This window comes from Oncorhynchus gorbuscha, linkage group LG26 (genome assembly GCF_021184085.1).
Source record: "Oncorhynchus gorbuscha isolate QuinsamMale2020 ecotype Even-year linkage group LG26, OgorEven_v1.0, whole genome shotgun sequence".
NCBI lineage: Eukaryota > Metazoa > Chordata > Actinopteri > Salmoniformes > Salmonidae > Oncorhynchus > Oncorhynchus gorbuscha.
In genome coordinates, this window is record NC_060198.1 from 11,957,036 (window position 1) to 11,969,791 (window position 12,756).

At 44.0% G+C, this 12,756-nt stretch overlaps 3 protein-coding genes across 5 annotated transcripts; 1 reads left to right on the forward strand and 2 right to left on the reverse strand.

The window, feature by feature from the left end:
• Nucleotides 1-1,198: 1,198 nt before the first annotated feature.
• On the reverse strand, nucleotides 1,199-4,033 carry LOC124016145 (THO complex subunit 4-like). The gene is made up of 6 exons (XM_046331678.1): nucleotides 3,657-4,033; nucleotides 2,368-2,523; nucleotides 2,108-2,255; nucleotides 1,918-1,987; nucleotides 1,612-1,804; nucleotides 1,199-1,510 (listed from the first exon to the last, which is right to left on the reverse strand). The coding sequence occupies exons 1-6, from the start codon at nucleotides 3,888-3,890 to the stop codon at nucleotides 1,496-1,498; spliced, it is 816 nt and encodes a 271-aa protein (XP_046187634.1). The 5' UTR covers nucleotides 3,891-4,033; the 3' UTR covers nucleotides 1,199-1,495.
• Nucleotides 4,005-6,787, forward strand: LOC124016146 (anaphase-promoting complex subunit 11). Of its 2 annotated transcripts, XM_046331680.1 has the most exons (3): nucleotides 4,005-4,159; nucleotides 4,803-4,922; nucleotides 6,451-6,787. In XM_046331680.1, the coding sequence occupies exons 2-3, from the start codon at nucleotides 4,814-4,816 to the stop codon at nucleotides 6,594-6,596; spliced, it is 255 nt and encodes an 84-aa protein (XP_046187636.1). In that variant the 5' UTR covers nucleotides 4,005-4,159; nucleotides 4,803-4,813; the 3' UTR covers nucleotides 6,597-6,787. The 2 variants fall into 2 exon arrangements, with proteins under 2 accessions (XP_046187636.1, XP_046187635.1); XM_046331679.1 differs by lacking the exon at nucleotides 4,005-4,159 and having other exon boundaries at nucleotides 4,246-4,922.
• A 1,242-nt stretch (nucleotides 6,788-8,029) lies between these two features.
• Nucleotides 8,030-11,029, reverse strand: LOC124016099 (protein phosphatase 1 regulatory subunit 27-like). 2 transcript variants are annotated; one of them, XM_046331624.1, is made up of 3 exons: nucleotides 9,878-11,029; nucleotides 9,437-9,587; nucleotides 8,030-8,941 (listed from the first exon to the last, which is right to left on the reverse strand). In XM_046331624.1, the coding sequence occupies exons 1-3, from the start codon at nucleotides 10,107-10,109 to the stop codon at nucleotides 8,812-8,814; spliced, it is 513 nt and encodes a 170-aa protein (XP_046187580.1). In that variant the 5' UTR covers nucleotides 10,110-11,029; the 3' UTR covers nucleotides 8,030-8,811. The 2 variants fall into 2 exon arrangements, with proteins under 2 accessions (XP_046187580.1, XP_046187581.1); XM_046331625.1 differs by having other exon boundaries at nucleotides 9,437-9,578; nucleotides 9,878-11,028.
• Between the last annotated feature and the right edge of the window lie 1,727 nt (nucleotides 11,030-12,756).

Here is a 12,756-nt window from a genome sequence, read left to right on the forward strand (position 1 = left end):
GCTAGGCAAAGCTCCGCCTTATCTCAGCTCACTGGTCACGATGGCAACACCCATCCGTAGCACGCGCTCCAGCAGGTGTATCTCATTGATCATCCCTAAAGCCAACACCTCATTCGGCCGCCTTTCGTTCCAGTACTCTGCTGCCTGTGACTGGAACGAATTGCAAAAATCGCTGAAGTTGGAGACTTTTATCTCCCTCACCAACTTCAAACATCAGCTAGCTGAGCAGCTAACCGATCGCTGCAGCTGTACATAATCTATTGGTAAATAGGACACCCATTTTCACCTACCTCATCCCCACAGTTTTTATTTATTTACTTTTCTGCTCTTTTGCACACCAATATCTCTACCTGTACATGATCATCTGATCATTTATCACTCGTGTTAATCTGCAATATTGTAATTATTCGCCTACCTCATGCCTTTTGCACACATTGTATATAGACTCCCCTTTTTTCTGTGTTATTGACTTGTTAATTGTTTACTCCATGTGTAACTCTTGTGTTGTCTGTTCACACTGCTATGCTTTATCTTGGCCAGGTCGCAGTTGCAAATGAGAACCTGTTCTCAACTAGCCTACCTGGTTAAATAAAGGTGAAATAAAAATATTGCTTTAGCTTTTCACAAGCATTTGATATAGATGCAGCACAGTGAACTACCATTGGAAGTCCCAATCATTTCCACACATTTTCCGTGATTATCCCCAGAGGTCAAAGATCCAATTAATGCTTGATGTGAAAATGTAGTCAGAGGCATCACATGGATGGTGTGATGTTATTGGAGCTTCCAGAGGCACAATTGAGCTCCATACCACATCACCATGTGCCTTAAATTTTGTAACAATGCTGAAGGCTCCATATAGCTCCTCATTGACATGATTGGTTGACAATACTTGAGGGCCTGAATAAACAAACTCACTTCACAACAGCTCTGCGCCACAAAGCGCTAGTATGTATGGCCTGACTTCTGAAGAGGCTATATCACCATAAATGCTGCATGGCCAATGCAGATGCCATATTGACCATAGTGCCTTTCAGGCGTGTAGGGGCAATTTCCTGGACACAAAGCCTAGTCCATGACTAATGTGAGCTCTTAAGAGAATTTACACCAAAACAGCTTTGCACCATGACTAAACTTAATGTGTGGGAAACCAGCCCTTAGTGTCCTACAGAACTTCAACAAGAAGCAGATGCACTGGAACAGTTTGTTTTGTAGGTTTATTACAACTATGCACAAGGAGAAGGGGAGGCAAAGAGCAACAAAAAACTCCCTCAAAAACATACAATCATCCCAAAAATAATGGTACAAAAAGTGTTCATAATATTAAAAAGGGAGAAAAGCCAGATCCATCCACACATTAAAATGATGCCGAAGAACAGTACATGTAAAAGATCTGGTCCATTTCTCAGGTCCAAGTCAACAAGCTTCAGATCCGACAGAGGACGAAGATGGGTAGGGATGAGGTGAGGGATTCAAATGAGTGCTTCTGGGAATTCTAACTGGTCTCCATCTGCAATTTAAAAACAAGTTGAAATTAGGACCATATTCTACCTACAAAGATAAAGCCCCATACATTATAGGAATATAAATGATTCACTGTCATGCATTTACCTTGGCATTGTAAGCATCCAACTGGGCATCCAGCTCTTCAGCAGACAACTGCTGCGGTTTGCCTCCACCACGTCCGCCTCTACCCCTGCCCCTGGAGCCTCTGCCTCCCCGCCTGTCTCCGCCTCCCCGCCTTTCTGAGAAATTGGGGCGTCCGATTCGGTCTCTGTTGAATCCACCACCGCCTCCATTTGAACTGCAAACAGATTCAAAGACAATCAATGAACTACTGGGATTCCCCAGATAAAAATAAATAGAAAACAACTATCATACATGACAAAATAAAAGAAAGCTTATAGAATCACATACCTCTGTGAAGGTCGTCTCTGGTTATCGTCTCTGATTTGTGATGTGACGTGCTGAATGCTCATGGCGCGGCCTGTGAGCAAAGGGAAAATAAGATTAGGCATCGTGGTTCAGGAGCGTTAATCAATGGCCACATTTTATGAAGAATGAGCTTCAAAATAATATCAATCAACTAACTCAAATTAAAGCTCACCATCGAGTGGTACATTGTTGTACTGTTTCATGGCTTTGAGTGCATCAGCCCTCCTCTCAAAGTGGACGTCGGCGGTTCCCTGGCTGCGGCCAGACCGGTCATAATGCACAGCCGCTTTCTTCAATGTACCAAATTCCGCAAACAACTCCTGAAAAAAAAACCACACAATAAGGGAACATGGCCGGTAGAATTCATGTTAAAGGTCAACGGTTCGGGTGAAAAGGCCGACATCTTTGTATTCGATTGACTGTAGAAATTACCTGGATATCAGCGTCAGAGACACCGAAGTCAAGGTTTGAGACAAGGAGCTTGCCACCAGTCTCTACACCACCACCGCCTGCTCCGCCACCACCAGCATTACCGCCAAAGCCACCTTCGAACATGTCGTGTTGCCATTTGTCCGGAAGCTCTCTGGGCTGTAAAGGTAGAATGAGAAAAATGCAGCTGCTGACTTCTGGTTCCCCTGCTCCTGCTGATCAGACTGAACACATTTGAGTCAGTTGCTTAGGCAGGCAGGGGAATCTTGCTTCATCACTACCATTTAGACAATGATCTATGGTGGATTCATGGTCAGTGTAACAGCATACATATTACGTAATAACAACAATTACATGAATATAAGAACCAAAACTAAGCTAGTAGGATATATGGCAGGACTTCCAACTCAAAATGGCTCCTGCCCTACAGGTGGTTTGAAGGTGGTGTAGGTAATTAGAATGGCAGTGTAGGCAACAACAAAAAACTGACTTGATCTCGATGGCAAGGACAGCATCCAGATTCCGCTTCAACTCCAAATGACGAAAAAGTCCATCCAAAGAAAAATCCTTCCTTCAAAACGTGTGAAAGTCATTTCCCTTAACCGACCATGGAAAGTTCAATAAAGTTCCTTGGGGTGTTGTGCTTTGCAGTCTGGGTCAAAATATGAAACAAAGAAAAAAACTAATGTGGCTCAGGAATGGTGGCCCAGTTGACAGAACATCCATTTTGAAAGTCGCCATTTTGTTAGCTTCGTTGCGTTAAGTCCCAATTCTTGATAATTTGACAAATCTGTAACTTAATGGCCAATAATGCGCCAGTCGACAAATAAGATCAAGAAGTTGTGGACTACAAAAAAAAACACGAGGTACACGTCTTGCAGACAAAAGGTGAATATTTGGGCCAGGTCGCATTCAAACTACACAAACAAGTGTTAGCTAGCTAGCTCCGTTTTGAAGTGGCCAACGAGTGTGAACAAAACGTTAACGTTACCTAAACTAGTTAGCGTTCCCTCCCAGTAACATTCAATAGTGCTGGTTAGCAACTGTTTGACCTGAAGCCAAACACGACTTTGTACGTCATTATCAAATTAAAAAACGTTTCTGAACAGTGGTTTCTTCTTTGGGTTGTGCCCTATAGCGCACTCCCCGATGATAATTCCACATCCATCAGCAACCTTGCGAACTACCTCGTACGTGTCGCAGCACATTTAACAAGATCAGCTAAATTATTTAACATTCGTCGTCGTCGCCTCTGCCATTCCTCCTTTTTCTGTGATCCTCCGTGTTCCTACCCTGCTGTATGGCGTGGGTCTGCTGTCGCTTCTGTCTCCGCTGAAGTTCTGTCGACTCCTCATGGGCCCGGATCCGCCTGTCCGGCCTCCAGAGACAGCGCCACCAGGTCGCCCTCCACTCCCACCTCGACCCGATGATCCTCGGCTGCGGCCTCCTCGATTTCCGCGGCCACCTCCACCTTTCTTACTTTGTTGAATAATGTCATCCAAAGACATATCCATCTTATCAGCCATGGTGGCACTTGTCGTGTTAGAGAACACCAAATAATTGGAAAATTAACTTTAATAATTACGTTTTTGGTAGCAAAATCTAGCCGCGTTCCTTCGTGCTAATCAATGGCGAATAGCTAAAGTTTGAGTGACGTTAGTGGGCTTAAAAATAATTGTAGGAAGTGACGTAAATGCATTATTTCTACCATTTCCGTTCGATTTAGCGCGTCTTTCACGACCAACGTCCTCTCTGCTGCTGTATTGTGCCTCTATCCAGCATTGCATTCATAAAGGTACCTTTCAGGTTGGGGGGGGGCAGTGTACTGTCAAAAGAGACCACCATATATTTATTTTTGACAATATTTGTTAGATTTTTCCATTTCAATTCGTTCTCAAATGTAAATAAATCAAAGGAAAAGACGAGACACTACATACCCTGGTTCGATTCCAGGCTGTATCACAACCGGCCGTGATTGGGAGTCCCATAGGGCGGCGCACAATTGGCCTAGCGTCCTCCGGGTTAGGCCGTCTTTGTAAATAATAATTAGTTCTTAATTTGTTGCCTAGTTAAATAAACATCGCTCTGGATGGCAGTGTTGTACCTCTTTATCCTCCACGGGCATGGGTGGCGATGTTTTCCCCCGATTCGAGGATGTAACGTTAAATGTGTCGGGAACTCTCAGGAAATGTTTTGTCTTCATTTTAAAATCTTAATACATTTGCCATGTTACTTAAAAGCAAGTTATTCCAAATGTCAACAGCGAAGTAACATCATGTGTTGCACCAGCTTTCTAGACGAGCAAACATGAAATTAAACTACTGTGTACAGCTGGTTACTGTAACGGTAGCTAGCTACTAAGCTAACGTGAAGAGGTCTAACGTTAGTAGTTAGCTAGGCTAGCCACTTTGGACATTCATACAACGTGTGCCCATCAGGTTCACGGGAGATGAAGGTTAAAATCAAGCAGTGGAACGGCGTGGCATCCTGGCTGTGGATGGCCAATGATGAGAACTGTGGGATCTGCAGGATGTCTTTTAATGGCTGCTGCCCAGACTGTGAGTTTCTATATAACGCTGCTTACTAACTTACTACTGAGTTATTCCACGTCTCATCAACATGTTACTAACTCACTGGAATGAATGTATGCACAAACTCGATATTCTTCTTAGTGCATTCGGAAAGTTTCCAGTCTCCATGACTTTTTCCACATTTTGTTACGTTTACAGCCTTAATCTAAAATGGATAAAAACATTTACAAAATCCTCAGTAATGTACACACAACACCCGATATTGACAAAGTGAAAACAGGTATTCAGACCCTTTGCTATGAGACTCGAAATTGAGCTCAGGTGTCCATAAATTAAATTGATTGGACATGAATTGGAAAGGCACACACCTGTCTATATAAGGTCCCACGGTTGTGTGCATGTCAGAGCAAAAAACAAGCCATGAGGTAGAGGGAATTGTCGGTAGAGCTCTGAGACAGGATTGTGTCTAGGCACAGATCAGGGGAAGGGTACCAAAAAATGTCTGGAGCATTGAAGGTCCCCAAGAACAAAGTGGCCTCCACCATTCTTAAATGGAAGAAGTTTGGAACCACCAAGACTCTTCCTAGAGTTGGCCGCCCGGCCAAACTGAGCAATCGGGAGAAAAGGGCCATGGTCAAGGAGGTGACCAAGAACCCGATGGTCACTCTGACAGAGCTCTAGAGTTCTTCTGTGGCGATAGGAGAACCTTCCAGATGGAAAACTGTCTGCAGCATTCCACCAATCGGGCCTTTATGGTAGAGTGGCCAGACGGGAGCCACTCCTCAGTAAAAGGCACATGACAGCCCTCTTGGAGTTTGCCCAAAGGCACCTAAAGGACTCTGACCATGGAAACAAGATTCTCCGGTATGATGAAACCAAGATTGAACTCTTTGTCCTGAATGCCAAGTGTCACATCTGGAGGAAACCTGGCACTACGGGGAAGCATGGTGCTGGCATATTCATACAATGGGGATGTTTTTCAGCGGCAGGCACTGGGAGACTAGTCAGGATTGAGGCAAAGATGAACGTAGCAAAGTAGAGAGAGATCCTTGATGAAAACCTGCTCCAGAGTGCTCAGGACCTCAGACTGGGGTGAAGGTTCACCTTCCAACAGGACAACATTACTAAGCTCACAGCCAAGACAACGCAGGAGTGGCTTCGGGACAAGTCTCTGAATGTCCTTGAGTGGCCCAGCCAGAACCTAGACTTGATCCCGATCGAACATCTCCGGAGAGACCTGAAAATAATTGTGCAGCAACGCTCCCAGCCAACCGGACAGCGCTTGAGAGGATCTGCATGTGTGTGTAGATTGATGAAGAAAACAATCAAAATAATACCTTTTAGAATAAGGCTGTAATGTAACAAAATGTGGAAAAAGTCAAGGGGTCTGAATACTTTCTGAATGCACTGTATGTCTATTGATACATTCATATCTTGATGGTCATGCATAAATTGTTCTTTTTGATATCATGGCGTGTTCAACATTGTGACTATATGGACACTTATCCACTCTATTGAGGGGAGACTTTTCAGCACCGTAATGTCTACTTTCCAGGTAAGGTTCCTGGAGATGACTGCCCATTGGTCTGGGGCCAGTGCTCCCACTGCTTCCACATGCACTGCATCCTCAAATGGCTCAACTCCCAGCAGGTCCAGCAGCAGTGCCCCATGTGTCGGCAGGAGTGGAAGTTCAAAGAATGAGCTCATCTGGAGAACATCACTCGAATGCCTTTCAAATAGACTGATGCGTCACAATCAGAGGATTCTAGTGTTTCGGAATACACATGTTTTTGTTGTACATTTCCAGCTGCTTTTCTTTCTTCTCTGAGGCTGTCATTGTTTGTATTATGTGGAGGGGTGGGTGAATAAATATGTGATTAGGATTTAATCTTGACCTGCTACTGTACTGATCATTTATATAGTGGTTTTCTCAAACTCGGTTATTTACATTGTATGAGAGTAATTCTCCTCTTTAACAAGCTGACCAATGATTCATCAATGCAAATTAATTGAATTGGTATCAATAGCCCCTGAGATTTACTGTGTACAAAACATTAGGAACACCTGCTCTTTCCATGACAGACTGACCAGGTGACAGCTATGATCCCTTACTGATGTCACTTGTTAAATCCACTTCAATCAGTGTAGATGAAGCCTTGAGACAAATGACATATGGATTGTGTGTGTGTGCCATTTGAGGGTGAATGGGCAAGACCAAAAATGTAAGTCTTCGACTCCAATGCTTCCCACAGTCGTGTCACGTTGGCTAGATGTCCTTTGGCTGGTGGACCATTCTTGATAAACACGGGAAACTGTTAAGCATGAAAAACTCAGCAGCGTTGCAATTCTTTATACACAAACCAGTGCGCCTGGCACCTACTACCCCATTCAAAAGCACTTACATTTTTTTGTAGGCCAGCATCCCTGTGGAACACTTGACACCTTGTAGAGTCCATGCCTGACAAATGTTGGCATTTATGAGGGCGAAAGGGGTTGCAACTCAATATGAGTAAGGCGTTCCTTATGTTTTGTTCACTGTGTATATGCTCTATTGTTTTGACGGTCAAGACCACACGGAACAAACCAAAAGTAGAGCCCCACCTGAAGTACATAGCAACTTCTCTCAAACTACTCTACAGGATCAGCTACATACAGTCCACTAATACATTAGGGGTATGATAGTTTGATGCTAGATATGTGTTGTACGGGAAACTTCCACTCTTAATACTGATGGGGGTATTTTCTTAAAGCACAACCCTCACTTGGCTTTTGATTTTCTCAGCCGCCCATGCCGAAATTCTACTTGTCTCTCTAAATCCATCAGAAACCAGCACCTCAGCCAATACTGTACAGTACTCATTGTGCAGAGGCATGGATAATCAGCTTCCTGCAGAGAGCTGGTCCAATTAACAATCATTAACTTGATTCCCGGCCGGAGCCGGCCTACCGGGAACTGTTCCTTGCTTCAATGTTAGAAGTGCTTCTTAGTCCACCAAGGTTAATTGGAACCAAGTTTGGTTACTGTAGTTTGAAATGAAAGTCAAAAGAATACATTTTCTTTCCCTTCAAACAGTTTTGTCAAGTTCTCATACCAGTAGTTTATAAAGACGAATAGATCACCACTAAGTTGTTTTAATATGAAACTATTTTAATGAAAAAATGTATAAAAGGCAATTATTTCCAAAGCGTTGTAACCACAATAGATTGCACACAGTTTCAGCTGTGATCGTAAAAGCAATTGTAAACGCACAATTAGCCATTCCAGTGGTGTTTGCACATGTATAGAGGTAAAGTGCAATGTACATATTCATGTGGTACATATGCAGTCTTCGTTTTTCAAATTGAAAAGTTGTATGATGTAAATGACAAACCTTGAACAATAAACGCTGTCAGTAGGTAGAGTTGACCTATCACATTGGTTTACTGCGGTGGGCAGTAGGCCCCATTTCAGAATGGCCCTATGAGTCAGAGGACAACGACAGATCCATGTTTCACAATTTCCAAAAAAAGCTTTCACACATCAACGATATAAAGTACTTCAAAAAGCTCATTACCAGACTGCTATCTAATTCATTTCTGTGCTACGTTCACCCTGTATGAAAAAAGTACAAAAGCTAACTTCTGCACCTGCAAACAGCATTACAAAGCAATGCCTGCTGAGATTGCCTGAAGGAGCCACTTTCCAGCAATAGTTCAGTTCACTCTCAAAGGCAACCATCTACTGTTGGCAGGCCGCCTTCCTCCCACCAGACCAGATATATGTCTCCAGGACCTCTACAAGGGAGGGAGGGCACAGAATGACAATGTTCTACCGATCTATCCATTTAATTCCATTGTCGAGGGTCAACCGGGAGGCCTGGGCGAGGAAGGAGACTGAAGATTCAGTGGAGTTTTAAAGTTAAATGAGGAGGAGAGCTCAGTCGTCCTCCACCCCAAGCAGCCCCTTCAGCTCTCGAACCCCCGTGACCTCTGAGTCGATGAGATCGGCAGGTGTCTCCCCACACTCGTTTTCCGCCCGAGGGTCAGCGCCAATAGAAAGCAGGTACCTAGTGGGAGAAGCAGAAAAAAAGCATTCAGCCAGTGAAGAAAGTATCCAAATGGTATGTGCCCGCGCAGAGATAGTTAAACGTGAGACTCTTCAGAGGGTTAGAGGAATGTGGCAGATCCTCAGTGTAGCTTACTGCGATTGGCGTACGAGGGCTACTCAAAATTCAGCCAATGCGTGTTTTGGTTTGTCTTGCTTGCAAGCACTTGACACTGTAAACCGGCGGCGTGAGCTGTGTCCCAGTGACATAAAAAACGGAATCTTCACCTATCCTGAAGTGCGTTGAATTCCTGAACTGCTGGGATGCTGTATTGACATGGCCAGCAGTATAAATACGAGTTAGTCAGAGCATTCAAGGGTTCAAGTTGATGTTAATAGTACATCGGCTGAAGTCCCACTTGTGCGAGAGACCACTGACCTCGCTTAATGTGTGTGGATAAAAAAACGAAAGCTAGTGACTGTAGAAGTTGTGGGTATGCTAGGAGCGTTGACTCACTTGGCAATGTCAGGGAATCCGTCGCTGCAGGCCATGTGGAGAGGTGTCCAGCCCTCCTGGTCTCTCTGGTGGACGTCTGCTCCGTGCTTCACCAGCAGCTTCACACACTCCAGGTTCCCAGAGAGGACGGCCTCATGGATCGCTGCCATACCTGCAGAGCAGTCGATAGGAATGGATGGCAAATAGCATCAGTACAGGTTAATTGTAGGGACATTGAAGGAAACACTCAATGAACAGTTTATACCGAGGCATTACTCCATTACTGCACGTGCTACAGAGACAAGTCATTGCACCAATACTGGAGGGATTACAAATGAGCACGTCTTTGGAACTGTTATGCCCAGTTGAAATCGAACCAGAACATGAAGATACTTCTGATGCTTCCAGCTTTTGAATAGATTAAAATGGTTTCATTTTTGTTCTGATTTCATGGTGACTCACCAGAGTGGTAGATGGTTTCCAGGCTGACCCTCCTCTTTCTGATGAAGAGTCTGATCCTGTCCAGCTCGCCCTGCCGGATGTAGTCCTGGAACACGATGTCGTTGGGGAAGTGGACGCTGCGGACTGGTTTGATCTGTGGAGAAGAGTTGGCGCAAGAAGAGCTGCTGGACTCTTTGGGGCCATAAGCCTTGATACCTCTGGACTGGCAGACTGGGTCCTGGTAGTACTTCATCCTTAAGAAAATTAAGTCTTGTTCAAAGATAAAAACTTCAGATGAAAATCTGCATTCCTTTTCAGCAGTAAAATTATAAACCAAAAGGAAACCAAAAATGAAATTGAATTAAGATATGTCCTTCAAAAAAGCCTTTCTTCTTTTGTCAATGGCTCTCGTGGTGCAGTGTCCTGTATGTTTCAGACAGCGGGGCAAGTCCTGTTCTGAAATCCAAGGCCTGCGTATAGACCTCTATATACTCTCTGCAGGGCTATTTTAGGTTCTGTCACCTGACAGGTCAAGTTCTAGAACTGGATGATGAGTGACCCCCGGAGTTGGGTCCCTTCAACCATCCTGTCACAAGCACTGGACGCAGCTCATATCGCCAGCCATGACTGTAGCAATAACCACAGCTTCTGTTTTCACCCACAGCCTATTAGACACACTCGTCACCTCCCCCCACTTTTGAACTTGACCCCTCCAGTTCCCAGATGCTCACCATTCAAGATGCATGACAGCCACTGGTCACGCACCTCAGAAGGGCGAGAACCGTCTCGTAAATAGGACATAGAAGCCAATGCTAGGCATCGGGCCAAGAGGGGGTCAAGTGTCATGACTGGGCTTTTGAAAATAACATTGATAAGGCGTTTGATTTAGAAATAGGCAAATTAATCAGCCAGTCATATACGATGCATACCTCTAACTTTACAGAAAGGTAATCAGTCAATAAGGCTTTAGTTTGGTTGTTGTGGGAAATGTACTGCAAGAAACTTAATCCAGTAAGCAGGACTTACAAATTGGCACTTTTTCTTAATTGAATCATAGTTACGGACAGAAGGACTTACTGTCCATGTGTTATAACCATTGGGCCCTAGTTACAACCTATTTCAAATACATGGTTATATACGTTATTGTGGGTGTAGCGAACTGTTTGTGGAAGCACGGCTGCCCTACCTGTCAGCGCCATCTTAGTAGCTTACGTACAGTGGGGCAAAAAAGTATTTAGTCAGCCACCAATTGTGCATGTTCTCCCACTTAAAAAGATGAGAGAAGCCTGTAAGTTTCATCATAGGTATACTTCAACTATGACAGACAAAACGAGGGAAAAAAATCCAGAAAATCACTTTGTAGGATTTGTAATGAATTTATTTGCAAATTATGGTGGAAAATATGTATTTGATCAATAACAAATGTTTCTCAATACTTTGTTATATACCCTTTGTTGGCAATGACAGAGGCCAAACGTTTTCTGTAAGTCTTCACAAGGTTTTCACACACTGTTGCTGGTATTTTGGCCCATTCCTCCATGCAGATCTCCTCTAGAGCAGTGATGCTTTGGGGCTGTTGCTGGGCAACACGGACTTTCAACTCCCTCCAACGATTTTCTATGGGGTTGAGATCTGGAGACTGGCTAGGCCACTCCAGGACCTTGAAATGCTTTTTACGAAGCCACTCCTTCGTTGCCGGGCAGTGTTTGGGATCATTGTCATGCTGAAAGACCCAGCCACGTTTCATCTTCAATGCCCTTGCTGATGGGAGGTTTTCACTCAAAATCTCACGATACATGGCCCCATTCATTCTTTCCTTTACACGGATCAGTCGTCCTGGTCTCTTTGCAGAAAAACAGCCCCAAAGCATGATGTTTCCACCCCCATGCTTCACAACAGGTATGGTGTTCTTTGGATGCAACTCAGCATTCTTTGTCCTCCAAACACGACGAGTTGAGTTTTAACCAAAAAGTTATATTTTGGTTTCGTCTGACCATATGACATCCAATCTTCTTCTGGATCATCCAAATGCTCTCTAGCAAACTTCAGACGGGCCTGGACATGTACTGGCTTAAGCAGGGGGACACGTCTGGCACTGCAGGATTTGAGTCCCTGGCGGCGTAGTGCGTTACTGATGGTAGGCTTTGTTACATTGGTCCCAGCTCTCTGCAGGTCATACACTAGGTCCACCCGTGTAGTTCTGAGATTTTTGCTCACCGTCCTTGTGATCATTTTGACCCCACAGGGTGAGATCTTGCATGGAGCCCCAGATCAAGGGAGATTATCAGTGGTCTTGTATGTCTTCCATTTCCTAATAACTACTCCCACAGTTGATTTATTCAAACCAAGCTGCTTACCTTTTGCAGATTGTCTTCCCAGCCTGGTGCAGGTCTACAATTTTGTTATCTGGTGTCCTTTGACAGCTCTTTGGTCTTGGCCATAGTGGAGTTTGGAGTGTGACTGTTTGAGGTTGTGGACAGGTGTCTTTTTTATACTGATAACACGTTCAAACAGGTGCCATTAATACAGGTAACGAGTGGAGGACAGAGGAGCCTCTTAAAGAAGAAGTTACAGGTCTGTGAGAGCCAGAGATCTTGCTTGTTTGTAGGTGACCAAATACTTATTTTCCACCTTAATTTGTAAATAAATTCATTAAAAATCCTACAATGTGATTCTGGATTTCTTCCCCCTCATTTTGTCTGTCATAGTTGAAGTGTACCTATGATAAATTGCAGGCCTCTCTCATCTTTAAGTGGGAGAACTGTCACAATTGGTGGCTGACTAAATACTTTTTTGCCCAACTGTATGTTATTACAGTAGGAAATTCAGTTCTGATAGTCTTCCTTTAAAACACCACATTATTGATATATTGAAACAGATGTGCAAGAATAAAAGCCAAC